This window comes from Leiobunum rupestre, chromosome 2 (genome assembly GCF_980474605.1).
Source record: "Leiobunum rupestre chromosome 2, qqLeiRupe1.1.hap1, whole genome shotgun sequence".
NCBI classification, from domain to species: domain Eukaryota; kingdom Metazoa; phylum Arthropoda; class Arachnida; order Opiliones; family Sclerosomatidae; genus Leiobunum; species Leiobunum rupestre.
The window spans coordinates 82,648,367-82,664,270 of record NC_143385.1 but is presented as its reverse complement, the minus strand read 5'-3'; the positions used below and the strand labels follow the sequence as shown (position 1 = coordinate 82,664,270).

Below are 15,904 nucleotides of genomic sequence, written 5' to 3'. Positions count from 1 at the left end.
TACTACTCTATAGTTTCCGGTCACGAATACTACTTATTATACTATTCTAAAACTATTTAGACCTGACTTTACTTAATTAAAGGGACACACAGCAGCGTTTGAATTTAATCAGTTTCAAGCGCTTGTTTCCAGAATATGATGGTTGTATCTGCCGAATTCTTTCAAACGCTGGTGTGGCGTTTTAAAAAATGAAAATTTCTTACATTGATGTTATTAAAGATTTAAAAAAAAATTCACGCTACCAGCCATTATATTTTTTTTATGAAAATAAAGGGTAACAAATTTTGTTAAAACTAAATGTTTTGATATTGTCTACAAATGACCATGTACACCCTGTTCAAAAAGTCTTTGCCCGTGGGAGATTTCGAACATTTTCGCCCGTCATTTCTTGTATAGTTGCATCAAGTTGAAGCGGACATCGGTAGTAGATAAATAAAATGTTTAGCTACAACTGGCCAAAATCATTTTCTGAATAGACTTATAATTTGGCCTATTTTGGCCTAAAAGAGGGGGTGTCAACTTTTTTATTTTTGATCTCAGGTCATTTTAAACCCGATTTTCGTGTTCTCCGGGGTTGATTTATATTTAGAAAGTGTTGGAATTATTCAAATCGTTGCATTGGTTCAAAAGATATTAATTAAAGACGTTTTCACAGAAATTGAGAAATATCTAAACATCTCACCAAGCCTTTTAAAATAATATATGTTGACGGGTTCTGTCGCCATCTATAGTTCCTAGAAGTAATATTTTTTGTTTAATTCTAAATATGTAACAAATTGAAGGTTAACATAAATATTTTCTGGCGTCGCCCCTGTTCGTTTCTCAAATGAGCACATGAAAACATTTATTATTTTAAATGGCTTGGTGAGATGTTTAGATATTTCTCAATTTCTGTGAAAACGTCTTTGGTTAATAACTTTTGAACCAATGCGTCGATTTGAATAATTCCAACACTTTCTAAATATAAATCAACCCCGGAGAACACGAAAATCGGGTTTAAAATGACCTGAGATCAAAAATAAAAAAGTTGACACCCCCTCTTTTAGGCCAAAATAGGCCAAATTATAAGTCTATTCAGAAAATGATTTTGGCCAATTTGTAGCTAAACATTTTATTAATCTATTACCGATGTCCGCTTCGACTTGATACAACTATACAAGAAATGACGGGCGAAAATGTTCGAAATCTCCCACGGGCAAAGACTTTTTGAACAGAGTGTACATCTACTTTCGGTAAAATATTCCGAATAAAAAAGGCTCAAAAATTTTAATGGCCTATAGGCGTCAAATGTCTTAATGCACCCACTGACAAGGAGAGTACCCGAGGTGTTTATTGCCGATTTTGTTCAAAGTCGGGCGTAATGTAGACCTATATGAAATATGTAATTTCCCAAAAGGAGACGTTGCACTACCCATTCGATTTGCTATGGCCACCGAAAATGTTTTTGATCACTTAAAACCATAAAATCTCCATTTAAAAAAGCATGGGATTTTCTCGGTTTCACAGGGTCCTAGCTACGAAAATTTTGAAAAATTTTGAAAATCACGAAATGTGTAATTTGGACCACATTTAGGTAAATTTCATCAAGTTTGGGTAAATTGATACATTTTTAGGGTAAATTTGTAACAAATTTTGGGTAAAATCATTGAGTTGGGAATATTAATCTAGACATGGGCCAAATAATGATAAATAATAATAATTTATCATTATTTGGCCCATGATCTAGAGATCCAATCAAATCTGCTCCCCGCGAAACAAGTTTTTGAAAAATACGAATGTGCGGTCTGCTCTAAAATGACGAGCAAACGTTATCATATGACCCGTGGCGCCATCCATTATTTTGAAGAAAAAAATCTTTTTGCTTGAAAACGCGTCTTATTTGAACGAATCATTGAGAGATAGACGGCGCCACGGGTAGAATGATAACGTTTTCTCGTCATTTGGGTTGCCGATGGGAGCAGACGACAGTATTCTTATTTTTAAAAACTTGTTTCGCGAAATACTGAAATCCGACGTTTCGATTGGACCTCTAGATTAATATTCCCAACTCAATGGGTAAAATAAGGAAAAAATCTTATTTTGGTTGTAAGTGGTCAAAAACATTTTCGGTTGCCATGGCAAATCGAATGGGTAATGCATGGGCCAAATAATGATAAATCCAGGACATGACTCTGGTACCTTCACGCGTACTAAATCGGCCGTCCACTAAAAGACACAGGCGGCCATTTTAGTAGGGGGGAAAAGGAGGAAAAATAAAAAAAAATTGGGGGCAAAATCAAGCAAGTTTCCGGTTTCCCGAACGCCATCTAGTGATGACTGAGTCGGAATTCGGAAATAAGTGGCGGTTGTAATTCGAAAATCTTGCCATATTTGGCCCCTCATTTTTTGAAAAATTTTAACGGTTCTAGGAAAGTATATGTTTAATATTAAATAATTATATATATTATACTAATTATGAACTTAGTACGTATAAAAATAAGTACTTACTTTAATAAAAACACTATATATGATAACTGTGAATAAATATTCCAGGATATTTACTACGACGACCACGTGTATTATTTTTGAAAACTGTCCCTAAAAAATTTGCCCCCAAAATGACGTAGGTCCGCGATCGCGCGTTTTTCCCAATAGGGAGCAATAGTGATCGGGTGTTAGCGCTGTCGGACGGGTTTTTCGCATAGAGTCATGTCCTGGATTTATCATTATTTGGCCCATGGGTAGTGCAACGTCTCCTTTTGAGAAATTTCATATCTCATATAGGTCTCGGGTACTCTCCTTGTGAGGTTCGCAATCGATTTATTCAATGCTTAACATTTTTCGTGAGCAGTTGAAAACCGGTAAAGATAGTTCTAAAGTAAAAACGTTTAGTAAAATATTTAAGGGCGCAGTTATCATTTTTGCAGTCGCTTCTCTCTCTCTCTTTCCCTTTAGAATCACACGCTAAACTCCCCCAAAAACCTCCCTTTTAATAAGTGTGTGGTCCTACAATCGCTCTATGTATACTCTAAAATCCCTGTGATAAAAGATATACATTTTTCTCTTTGATTATTCTTTCATAACACTCTCAAGATAATCTCACTCCCCGGGTAGAATTTTAAGGACAAAGTACATTCGTATTTACAAATGATATTTTCAAGGCCATCACAGTGCTTCTCTTATAGCGTCGTAACACAGAAGCTGCTCTGGAGTCTCAACTAGTCACCTCGACCAACTTCTTTGAATAGTTTCAAATTTAAAACCTGCAATTATTTGTACTAAGTAATTGCCAAGTAGTACTATTTGAAGATTGCAAAGCTATGGCAGTTTCAAAAGCGAAGTTACATGTGCCACCTTTGGAAGAATTATCATCAAGTAAGTGTTTATGAATCAATCATGATTGTTCCCTAACCTCTGGCCATGGCCAACCTCGATTAATCGCTGAATCGCTGATTGGCCTTACCTTACTTTTTTATTTGTTGCTGCAGACCAACGGGGTCTCGATCGAGAAACGGTTTGAAAGAATTTTTGGATTGCCTCAAAAATTCGTCTGTTTCTGACGTCACCCAGATGAGATCCCATTGATTTTCAATAGGATCTCATCTCAGTGACATCACGATGTTCGTTAGCAACGAAGTTACCAACCTTAGCCCTTAGCAACCACAGCGTATCGAGGCAACCTTTTATAGCCTAAAATTTACTAACCTTGACTGCAGACGACACCGTGAAAGCAATAATTAGGTGAAAACTATTAAAGCCCGGAACCGTTCGATGAGTCCGAAAAAAAATTCTCGAATCGTTCTAACTTAAACTATTCGCTCGCGGGAACCGGTTCTGGGACCTTTCGGAAATGTTCAAGCAGTACCTGCTCTCTGCTCTCGAGCCGTGTGTTCTTCGTACGGTTGTGAACTTACGAATTGTTTTCAATTTCAACTAATATCTGAACTTTTTCGTTGATTTTTACCCCAGGCATATATGTTATGGCAGTCATATGTACATTTTCGCTCCTGTATTTAATTAAAACATGGTTTAGCTTAATTTTTTTTAAACATATAAAGCTTTTTTTCTTAAATTATTGCTCATATTTCTTTTTTTCGAAACCATTTGATAAAATATTCAAATTGGTGTTTCTATAAAATTTGGGAGGTAACGTGTAAATGTTTTTTTTTTCAACGTTACTAGCTATATCATAAGTCTATATTATGTTCCATAAGTATGTCACTTTGAGGAATATTTTACTGAGAGCTAGTAATGGAGTGACGTCATCAGAAAAAGAAAAAAATCCCCCTCGCTGTCAAAAGCTACAAGTAACACGTTAGTATAAGGGGACGCAAAACGGTGACGAAGCCCGTTATGCAGTCTGTCTTGTGAATAGCTCTCAGTAAAACTTTTGCATGTGAAGAATAGGATCTGTAACACTTATATATATAAATATTATACACTTTTGGCTATAGTTATCGAAGATAGAGAGCGCGCGCTTGAGTCGCTAAAGATTTTGGAATTTGTAGTCTACGCGCGAAACGCGCGGGCCTATAAAAGGTGGTTTCTTTTCGCCTGTTCTTGGACTAACAAGGAGACATCCCGAAGTGTAACCCACCGATTTTGTTCAAACTCGGGGGATTGGTAGACCTTCATGTAACTGGATAAAATCCTAAAGGAAATTTATTCAATGGGTAACTGTTTTGCCATGGCAACGAAAAATGTTTTTGACAACAACAAATGGAAATTTTCCCAATACACTAATACGCGTATAAGAAGGGAGAAGCCCCTTTTACAGGGGTACCGCCATTGTGTGTACATTTTTAATAATCTACTTGTTACTAGATGGCGCCATCAGTTTACAATCCGAAATAACAAAAATGATAATATCAGCGAAAGTCTAATTTAAATTGTGGTTATTTAAAAGCTGAAATTTTGTATAACTATACTTTCTAAAATATTTCATATAAACTTTCAGCTTGAAATAGCACTTAAATTATATAATAAATATAATTTTTTTTTTAATTTTGTGCCAAAATATCCACCCTGGTGTCATCTAGTGTAGAAATACGAAATTAAAATTTTATACTCGATGGCGGTTTCTAAAGGTTTGTTTCCCTGTATGTAATATGCGAATTGGTGTATTGAAAATAAAATGGGATTCTGACCGATTCTGAAATGAAGGTGTAAAGACTAAAGAGAGCAAATCGAATTTTGTCGTCTGCTAGCCAGAATTTATCTGCTTAAAGGGAATATAACCTCTGGTATTTCTGTCGCCCTCCGAGGGTTCCAATATTGTCCGCTGCCTCCCATAGCTTTTCACACTTGCGGCGCTGATAATCGCTGATTGTGAAGGGAATAAAGGAAATTGATGGGGTCTTCCATAAAGAACGCGTTGGAGGTTCTATTCCCTTTAAAAAGCCACATGCCGCCATTTTGGAAAAACGTTTTTACTCCGACTCAGAATCGGAGTAAAATGACGTCATAGCGTAACTGTTCTTTCCCTACTCCGAAATCCCGGAACAAGCGAAAAGAAACCACCTATAATATGTAAAAGGAATCCATCCTGTATGTACTAAAAAGCTTAAAGGGAATATAACCTCTGGTATTTCTGTCGCCCTCCGAGGGTTCCAATATTTTCCGATGCCTCCCATGGCTTTTCACACTTGCGGCGCTGATAATCGTTGATTGTGAAGGGAATAAAGGAAATTTTTGGGGTCTTCCATAAAGAACGCGTTGGAGGTTCTATTCCCTAATAGAACCTCCAACGCGACAGAAATACCAGAGGTTATATTCCCTTTAAGAGAAAAACATTTAATACTTTAATTATTTTATGGAAACACCCATGGAATTTAATTAGTGCTTTATTTGAGAAAAATCTAATTCTTAAGGTTATTTAGCCTGAGCTTATAGGGACTTTTGCATGACGTATATAATACGTCACCCATGCTTTTTCCAAATGGGGAAAAAACAGCATAGCGGCCATAGTCAAAGGTACTGTTACTGTTATGCTGCCAAGTCCCTTTGACACTGATTTTAGGATATTGATATTTTCAGGGCATTTTCTTCATATAGGGGTCATTTTTCATTTAAAAATAAAATAATTTAATTATTTGGTTTAGAATATCATTTTAAATTGGAAAGGTGATTGCAATCACAATATTAGTCCCAATGATTTTACTGTTTGAAACCAACTAACAAGATGTCGAATGTTTTATAATGAAAAACAAGCTGGTCAGTACAGAAATACTAAAAGACCTTGAATATTTAAGATTTAGATTTTGAGGTAACATTAACCATGATGAGGGACTTGGTAAAATAACATTTTGGATGATCTTGAACTCAGTCCTCAAGGTGATCTGAAAAGTTAAAAAACTAGTATCATAAGTAACATAATTTATACAGGGTGTCCACTAAAAAACGAAAAATAATAAATAACTGAAAAACGTTTTTTTTTTTTAAATTTCAAATATCTCGTGCAGAGGGACATTTATTAGTGTAAATTTAAATGTGTCTTCAAGGTCTTTCAAAACGATATCAAGAACTGTTGGGTTTACGCAGGCCCGGGCATTTTAGAGACATCAGCCCCCTACTTTCCACAAAAACACTACATGTGTCAAAGTACGGTCTTTTGGCCAGACTGGCCCATCGGGCATTTGCCCGATCTGCCCTATGCCATGGCCTGGGTTTACGGATTTGGTTCCAGTTAGAAAGTTGTTGCTTGCCATATTATTAATTCAAATAACTTGGATTTGACCAATCAGAAGCCGATAAATTGAAGGTTAATGAATTGAACCCAATTTCTGTAAGATTGCTTGTCATGACAACAAGTTTTAGAATGATTGAACTCCGTCGTTAAACAAGCTCAAGCATGTATCGTAGCTGACGGTGGTATAATTGAAACGTAAACTATTCAGTATTTATTTGATTTAGTCACATCAAAACTAATCAGATTATTTTATTATCAAACACTGAATTCATTAATCTTCAATTTATCGGCTTCTGATTTGCTCAAATCAAAGTTATTAGAACTAATAACATGGCGAGTAACAACTTTCTAATTGGAACCAAATCTGTAAACCCAACAGTTCTCGAGATAGTTTTTTAATGACCTTGAAGACATGGTTCAAGGTCATTCAATTTTACACTAGTAAATGTCCCCCTGCACAAGGAATTTTCCATAGAAATTTTAAAATTTCTTGAAAAAAATGTTTTTAGTGGACTATCTGTGTAAGTATGACAAGTAGGGAAAACTACCACTTAACAAATTTTCTAGGTTTAGTTTAGCACCATCCACTAGTGTCAAAATATGCCCAAGATAAAATAGATTACCACTAATGATTATAATGAACTTACACAGTTTGTTTGCAATTCACAGTTGGAGCTTGGCAAGTGAGTCTGTGTTAAAAAAAGATTCAGTAAGAAAATTAGCATTAAAACTATAGAAAGTGTTATACTGTGTATCCAATTAGAAATATGCTCTACCACCTTATTGTAAGAAAAAACAAAATTTCACCATGCAAAAATAATTGCGCTTGATATTCCAGTGACTGGCTCATGTCAATTAAACCACTTCCACCATTTTAACACTACAATTTACCAATGAAAGAAATAAGCGTATAGTTGTAAATCGCTTTTGAGGAGTGTTTAAAAGCTCTGAACTTATCAAACCGAAACAAAGTCCAAGATATTAGTCACTTGATTTCATAACTTTGGTTAAATTCTGTTAACAAGGAAGGATTGTCATAATTGTTTCAAGTTCAAACTGACCTTTGAAATAATTATCAAATAACATTTCAATTAACGTGCTGAAAATTATCACCCATTTATGAAAAATGTGTGATTTAAAATATGGGTTACTTAGAAACAATAGAATAGTCATTGTGGCAAAGCTTGGGACCATCGCTGAACTTATAATATCCTTCTACTAATCCACAATCAATAAATTAATGGGTTTTAAATTTATTAAGGCTGCCAATTCAATTATGCAAAATAATATAAGGATTAAATTTGTTTAAAATTTTTCGTATGATATACTATAGTTTTCAAAGTTGTGCTCTACTGGCATTTCTAAGATCTCAGTGGCCCACTTGTAAAACTGGTTTTTGTGTCTTTTCTTATCATGAGGATTTTTTTCAAAAACTATTTAGGGGACCTTTTTTTTCAGGGCCATTATTTTTACCACTGGTACCTCATTTCAGTAATTTGCTGAGTGTAATATGTTGAATTTTAATACATGGATGGAACAGCAAATTTTTATTCATTGCTGCTTAGCTTATATTTTAATAATATTCTTTTATCTTTTATCTTTAGTCATAGAGAAGGGTTTAAAAAGTCATTTTCAGCATGTGTCTGTGACTGTAACAGAGTGCCCTGATTTGGAGAAGGAGCCATTTCATTTAGCTGCTAAAGGTAATACATAACGAAATTATACTCTAAAGTATGAAACTTCTGCTCTAGGCCAAGAAGATGTAAAAATACTAAAATTAATGAAGTATAATCAGAAGATAATTTATGGAAATTATTGTATAGCTTTTAGTTTTTAAGTGCTACTTATGTGGACAGGGAGGATCCAGTTTTAGCCATAGCTGTTGTCGTCTAAAAAATCTTGGTCTCGCCAGACATTTCTGAAGCATGTGATTCTCGCAACATTTAAAACAGAGCTAGCGAGCTAGCTAGTTAGCTGTCTCGCAAGGAATATATGCTTCATTATTGTTATACCCATTTCTTTGTGGCTCATAGACAAAATTTTCAAGATTGCTATCAGAGTGTGAACACTGAGAATGATTCGGATGAATAGGGAAAATATAATTAAAGCTGAGCTATTGCTATAATTTCGACAATATTTTGGTCAGTTACTTTGATAAAAGGTTTAGTGTTTACTTTCCAAGTTGGAATGACAAGACTGGGAAGAGAATCTTTGAACTAAAGGCAATTAAAATTGTCTTGGTCACTGATAGCGAAAGTGGGAAGTTTGGCTTCTAATTAAGCCTTAATTGGTATCTTTTGCCACTGTTTTCAAGGCACAATTTTCTGATCTTTACTTTTGAGTTGACTTTCTACTTAAAAAGTACCGGGACAAGGTTATCGAAATCTTAACTAAGCCAACTTTCTAAACTGTTTTACTGCTGGTTGAATCTCCCTTCCAAACTAGGCACTATACAAAGTACTTTATAGAGGACATCATAATAATGAGAAACATGCAATTGGGTGGTACAGAGACGGGGGGGGGGGGGGAGGGTGATGTAAAATGGAACACCAGGACTCTTCTTTGGGGCCTCCTACTGTAGGGACACATTGCAGCACCCAGGAAGCTTCAGTCAGAAAGGCCTGCGATGACATAATTTGCCTGAAGAGAAAGAGGCCATGGAAGTGTGGAGGTTGGGTTCTATAGTGCTGAACCCACCCATCGTGTATTCTAATGGCTTGGTTCAAACATTGAGTTTGGGAATATATAACGGGTTCAAAGCTACCTGCGTGGCATTATGGTTGAAAGCCACAAAAAGTCAAGGTTTGGTTTGAGATAACTGGTCAAAGGCAAACCATGGTACCTCTAACAATGTAAGAGGAGAGCTACTGTATAATGTTGTGAATTCATTAACATATTATCACATTTTAGTAAAAGATATCAAGCCCAATGTTTGAAAAATAAAGGTTGAATCGAATAATTGACTTATATCTTTAAAAAGTATTGAAAATTGGCATTTGTAGCTTGCAATTAATGGAAGAACCTAGACTTAATTTCAGGTTTTACTGAAATTCTGGTTTTATTTTTAAGGATTATGTGGCAGCACCAGGTTGGCGGATATTGGTGGTGTACCTTATCTTGTGCCTTTATATCAGCCAGATAAGGTAAGTTCTAATATAATGGGAATCTTGCTGGGATAAGCAAATTATTTTCTTAAATTATCACACAATGGACCAAAAAAAAATTTTCAACATTTTATTCCATTGATGAGCATCTGATAATTGACATAATTGGATATGTGTAGAGGAGTTACGCTGTAGCGGCGCTAAGGGTGGGCTGAAGTGGGCTTTAACAGAACTCAATTTCTGAAGGGGCCACATCTTTATAATTAAGAAGCCACATATTTGAATTTATGAATTTTCTTTATCTCTAGAAATTTGTTTTATAGCCAAGAAACGTTTTTCTGGAAAAAAAATCTTTCAAAATCAATTGGTTTACTCAAGAAGATATTAGACCATAAACGCATAGATTCGGGAGGAAACGATCAAAAATTGAGAGAAAGATGAATGGACAATAGAAAGAAAAGCTTAAGGGAATTTAGGGAATGCACGTGTCCCCTCCAGGTCCAATACAAGGTCAGTAGGTGGTCCAGTAAACACGACGAGAGCCGCAAAATGAAACCACCTTGCTCTTTTCGCTTCCTGGAATATTTATAAGGGTCACTACAGTTGTAAGGGTTACAACATTCTTAGGGACCACAAAATGACTAGCCCACCTGTGAAAAAACCTTAGCGCCGCTACTGAGTGACGTCATATATCTTATTCATTAATAGTGGTGCATCATTCAAAATTCTTACTCTCAATTGAGAAACTATATGCAATAGGCTAATATAAACTTCAGCATGTTCCCTCAACACAAATGTATAATTTATATTTCTTAAGGTATACAACTTCCAAGACATAGCAAAGAAAATAGACCTACCTGAAGGGTTTATCATCGGAGCTGGAGCTGGTCCACATCGAGTTGTGGGCATCAACAGTGAAGTAAGTTAAAAATTCAAGTATTTTGTATGTTACATGGATGGCTTTTTAAGAGCCTTGATGTTTTTGCCACGGTTTTTCACAGACAGATTTCAGCCATTTGCTTCTGTGTATACTTCTGTCTGAAGAAGAAGTATTGGGGTAAGACTGTTCAAATTTTCTCAGACAGCCAGGCTGCCCTTAAGGCTCTTAATCAGTTTAGTATCACTTGTAAGCTCGCTCTCAGCTGTTTGGATCTCCTTTCTGAACTGGGCACCTATAATAGGGTTCAACTCTATTGGGCGCCTTTTCATAGGGGGTATCATGGTAATGAAAAGGCCCAGGAGGGTGCGGAGATTAGGTTCTTTGGTGCAGAACCTGCTTTTACAATATCCAATGAGACAGGTCAAGCTTTGGCATGAGACGGAAGCAGGCCAAGGATTTTATCTCTAGGCCTTCTAAGAAAAGAGTGGTATCAGGGTGGTTATGGGCCTTCTCTTAGGTCACCGCCAGCTAGGAGCAACAAACACAACACCCCACACAAGGAGAACACAACCCGTCAAAAGTCGTGGATTTTCTTGTGTACGTTTTTCATTGGGTAGATGCTTTAGCGCCTGCTGCCGTTGGAAGGGGAAAATTCGGAAATTGTCTTCCCCCACCCGTAAAACGTTCAGCGTAAAGGCTCGTGACGCTCGTCCAATGAAATTCGTACACAACCCTTCGTTAGCGTGTTTAAAGGCTAGCTGAGTTCTCCTTGTGTTTGTTGCTCCTAGCTGCCAGCCTAATAGAAATCTTCATCTGACTGGCATCAGTGAGAGTCCTATGTGCAGAGCGTGCCTCGCAAAGTAGGAAACTTCCTAGACCCAACCACCCAACCCATAATAATAATAATAATAACAACAATAATAATAATGTTGCACGGAATGTGCACTTGAGCGGGCTGAAATATCAATATAGGAGAATTGAGGAGGAAATAATTTAAAGGGCTAGAATTGTTTTCACACATGGAATAAAAAAAATTATCCCTCCCCCCCAAACTTATATAAAAATTTATTTTAATACATTCTTATAAGTAAGCTATACCTCTCAAAGTACTAAGCTATTCTTAGAGGTTTTTACACTTAAGCCAATCTCTCTGACATTGTTATATCAAGAATGTATTGAAGTTACTAAGAATATTGGACTACAGCAGGATTCTGATTCCCATCCTCGCAGCCTTTGTAGCTTAAATTCGTCTGCTTTCCCATTCAAGTTTGCTATATGGTATGACTTTGAATGCCCCTTAAATGCAGACGAACTTTCTCCACAAAAGCTGTGAGGATGGTACCAGGGGCTAATGCTATGCTGAAATATTCTTAGTAACTTCAATACATTCTTGGTTATATTACATGTGTAGAAGATGAAATTCACCAATAATTAAAAATATTCACAATTCTTATAACTACGTACACAGCACAATAGTTATCAAATCAGATATGAAATGTTCAGTCATGTGGTGGTATTGGTCTAAATTTGAATCATGACAACAAAAACCATCTAAAAATGATAGTTTCCAGCATTGAGAAAAAAAACTTTCCCGGTAAAATTTATATAGAAAAATCTTTACATAGATCTGATACAGATAATTTTTAACCAAAAGATACTTGATGGCACTATTAAGAATGGATGAGCAAATTCCATTTTTGTTTGGTGTTTTTCTTAAATAATAATGAAACACCATATAAGAAATTTGAGTATTATTGTCTGACACTATATTAAAAAGTACCATCATGTACTAAACCACAATTTTATTACTAAGATTTACCTTATGGTATAGCAAAGAAAATTTATATTTATATTTGTTTATACTTATTCATGTTAAAGTTTATGTTGATATGATTGATGGGCAGCATAGACTATTTTCCCCCCAGCATGAGAGATGGGAAGGAAAAAGTCACTGTCATGTGTTTCAGTTGCATCATAGATGTATGTTTTTTAGGGAATCAATGAGATACCAGGCTTATTTGATATTTTTGAAGGGAATAAGTTCTTTTCCACTATAGAAATCAAGAGCACGAGGTGGGTTGTGAGCCACTCTAAAAATCATTTGAACATAGTCATTTTCCCTAAGTAGAAATAAATGCAATCTTGATCTACGTTGGGTACTGTTTACTGTTGATATTCCAGGAATGGCAAGGGTACTTTGGCATCACAGGGTGACCAGACTTAATATATTTTCCTATATTTTTAATGCCGGTCCTATAAATTCCTTTATTTTCACCTATTTTCCTAATAATTTCAAGGTCTTTGGAAAATGAAAGAGCTTTTTTGTACGTGTCTTAAAACATCTAGTGAAAACACTGCCACTTTCGAACAAAATCTTGAAATGTACGGGCCTTGTAAATCCCAATAATGCAAGAAAGCAGTGTATTAAAAATTCTCAATATTCTAGGTGATTCGAGTCAAAGTATACCGAATTACTGATATACAATAATAACCTTATTCTTTTTCCTATATTTTCCTATTAAGTGTCCTATATTTTCCTATAATACGCCTCTAAAATTCCTATTTTAGACTTTCCCTGGTCACCCTGTCATCAACATTTTTTACAATTACTTAAGTGTTTTTTGTTTGTGGTTTAATGACAACACCTATTTTATATAGTATAGGTGTAGTCTTATTATATCCAATTGTCTTTTTCAATAGCTCATTCCAAATTTGAAAGCTGGCCAAAACCTTATAAACAAGTCACATAGAGTTAAAATTCTGGAAGATGGATGCATGGAAATGGTACAACTTGACTCCTGCACAGAAATGAGCCTCTTAGCAAACGTTTTTGTTTCTGACGGACTCCGAGGACCTGTAAGTGGTTTTTGTTCCCAAGCAAATTCAATCTCTATTTAGGGTTTGTTAAAGGGCAACGCAAGCGAGCTGGCAAAAAAGAAAAAGCAGCTTGCTTGTCATCCCCCCCAACCCCTCACTCGGCCTTGGCAGTGGCGGGCAGAGTCAACCGTAAATTTCGCACTTTATTGACTTTACACACATTTTGCCAGCTCACTTGCGTTGCCCTTTAAACATTAAACCTTTGTTTAGTGTAAAAAACAATTTTTGGGGGGATTTACATTCAGTACAAATCTGGTAAATAATATGAAGTTGGTTTTTGAACAACGGTCATTCTGATAGGTACCCACAACCGGTGATTGTCTTTTTTATTGTAGGTTATCAAAGTAGTGGCAAAGAAACGCAATGAAAAATCTAAGAACTTGGTATCATTGATCAGAGAAACCGTCCAAGATCATTATGGCGAAAAACCAGTTGGATTGGGAGGAGTGTTCCTTGTTGAGAAAGGAAAAGTCAAAGTACACGTCATGGTACAACAAACTTTTTGTATTTGTATCTTATTTTAATCTATTAATTGAAAAGCAATATAAATGGTCACTTTGTGTTTTATTGAACTTTCTATGATCTTTAACCATCAAAGTTACAATTTGTAGAAGTATTAATCTAAAATTTGTTATTCCAGCCAAATTTCTCAGAGACACCTTTAAAAAGTGATCAAGATGTTGAAAATTGGTTGAAGTTTTTCAATGTCACTGCGCCCATAATTTGTTTGAGTACTTGCATATCCAAGGACCCAGTAAGCAATCTTAATTGTTCAATAAACAAAATGAGAAAGAAATCTAGTATCTTCAAGTTATTGCACTTTCCTCCCTCAAGTTTTTTAACTAATTTCCAGTCTTATCAGAAATCCAAAATGCAATTTCGGAATGATTATCACAACTGCATGATATCTGTCTTGATCATGGTTGAGATGTGGGTTCAAAATGGTTCTTTTACCACAGGGGGTATGAGATATGGCAGGATAACCATTCCTAGGTTGAGGTATGGATTCCTGGTCTTATTAAAGTCCCTATATAATTATCTCTAAGCCATTTAAAATATGTATTTCAGAATAGTAAATGAAATAAAAAGTAAAAGTTGTACGGCTTTTTTGGGATATGATAAATTTAGTGTATAAAACTACCCCTAAACATAAGTGACAGGGGTTTCCACTCTTTTAATAATAATAATAATAATAATCAGCTAGACTAATACCCAAGGCACAAGTCATATCTAGCGACTTTTTAACGCCTTTAAATCTAGTGAGCAAGAGGGTGGTGGTAAGCCCTTCATCAGTGGCGGACTGGCCATAGAGTAAACCTGCCCGATGGCAGGTGGGCCCCAGGGACCGTTCATGAAGTGGGACCCTCAAACATGATAGCGTTATAGTTGTTAAAGCTGGGGCCCTTTGTCTTCTGGCAGCCCAAAATATTAGACCCAGTCCGCCACTGCCCTTCATGCCACGTGAGCCAACAGCTCCCTACTTTTTGGGGAAACTATTTGAACCAGTGGGTACAGGCTTGCCTTGATACATTTCTGGGTACAAACTACCTCTGTATTGATTTATTTAAAAAATTCCCAAAAGAATAATTTTGGTTAAATTCGAAATAATTTTACTTTTTCAGGGTTTGGATTTGAGGGTTGAACACACACACTGCTTTAGCACTCATGGAGAAGGAGGTCATTATCATTGTGATGTTACCCCTGATGAAGTTGAATATCACGGATACTTCAATGTTGCTGAATATATTTATCGTATTGATCCTCCATCGGAAACTCATAACATTGGCAGGGACTGAACAATCTATTTGGAAAGTTGGAATGATGTATCTCTTCAAAAATCTTGTACTTTCATTGTTATAAATTTTAGTTTATTCCTCTGCCCAACTGTATTACTTTTTATGGAATGGTTTTCGTTACTTTCAGTTTAAAACCGATGATCTTTCCCATAACTCTACGCTATTAAAGGGAAAATAAATTTTGTGGTAATAACCTCTTGTACATCTATATACTTCAGCTACTAAAGACAAGCTACTAACAAGAACGTATTTATTTTTAGTTAGGGAGCATGACTATATTGAGATGATCCTTGAGCCAGTGGCGTAGCTGATGGTCCGCAGGGCCCGCGCTGCGGGGGTCCTAGAGTTTCGGGGGGGCCCCCGCTAACTATAAAAAATTAAAATGGGGGGCCTAATAGAGATTTTTGCGAGGGGGGGAGGGGCCTCTGAGTTCTCAGGTACGCCACTGCCTTGAGCATCATTGTTGAATTTTTCCCAGTCACAAAAAAGGCACTGGTGTGTGCTTAACAATGAGAAAAAGATGCATGAGGGGCCTGGAGTCTTTCAGACCCAATCTAAAATATAATGAAGTTTGGATTCA

At 36.1% G+C, this 15,904-nt stretch overlaps 1 protein-coding gene across 2 annotated transcripts; it reads left to right on the top strand.

Moving 5' to 3' along the window:
* The first annotated feature begins 3,119 nt into the window (after positions 1–3,119).
* LOC149959702 (beta-keto L-gulonate decarboxylase-like) lies at positions 3,120–15,405 on the top strand. Of its 2 annotated transcripts, none has more exons than XM_090166518.1 (8): positions 3,120–3,354; positions 8,272–8,370; positions 9,737–9,810; positions 10,589–10,690; positions 13,352–13,507; positions 13,864–14,016; positions 14,169–14,282; positions 15,151–15,405. In XM_090166518.1, the coding sequence occupies exons 1-8, from the start codon at positions 3,300–3,302 to the stop codon at positions 15,322–15,324; spliced, it is 927 nt and encodes a 308-aa protein (XP_090022644.1). In that variant the 5' UTR covers positions 3,120–3,299; the 3' UTR covers positions 15,325–15,405. The 2 variants fall into 2 exon arrangements, with proteins under 2 accessions (XP_090022644.1, XP_090022645.1); XM_090166519.1 differs by lacking the exon at positions 3,120–3,354 and adding an exon at positions 7,281–7,350.
* Positions 15,406–15,904: the final 499 nt, after the last annotated feature.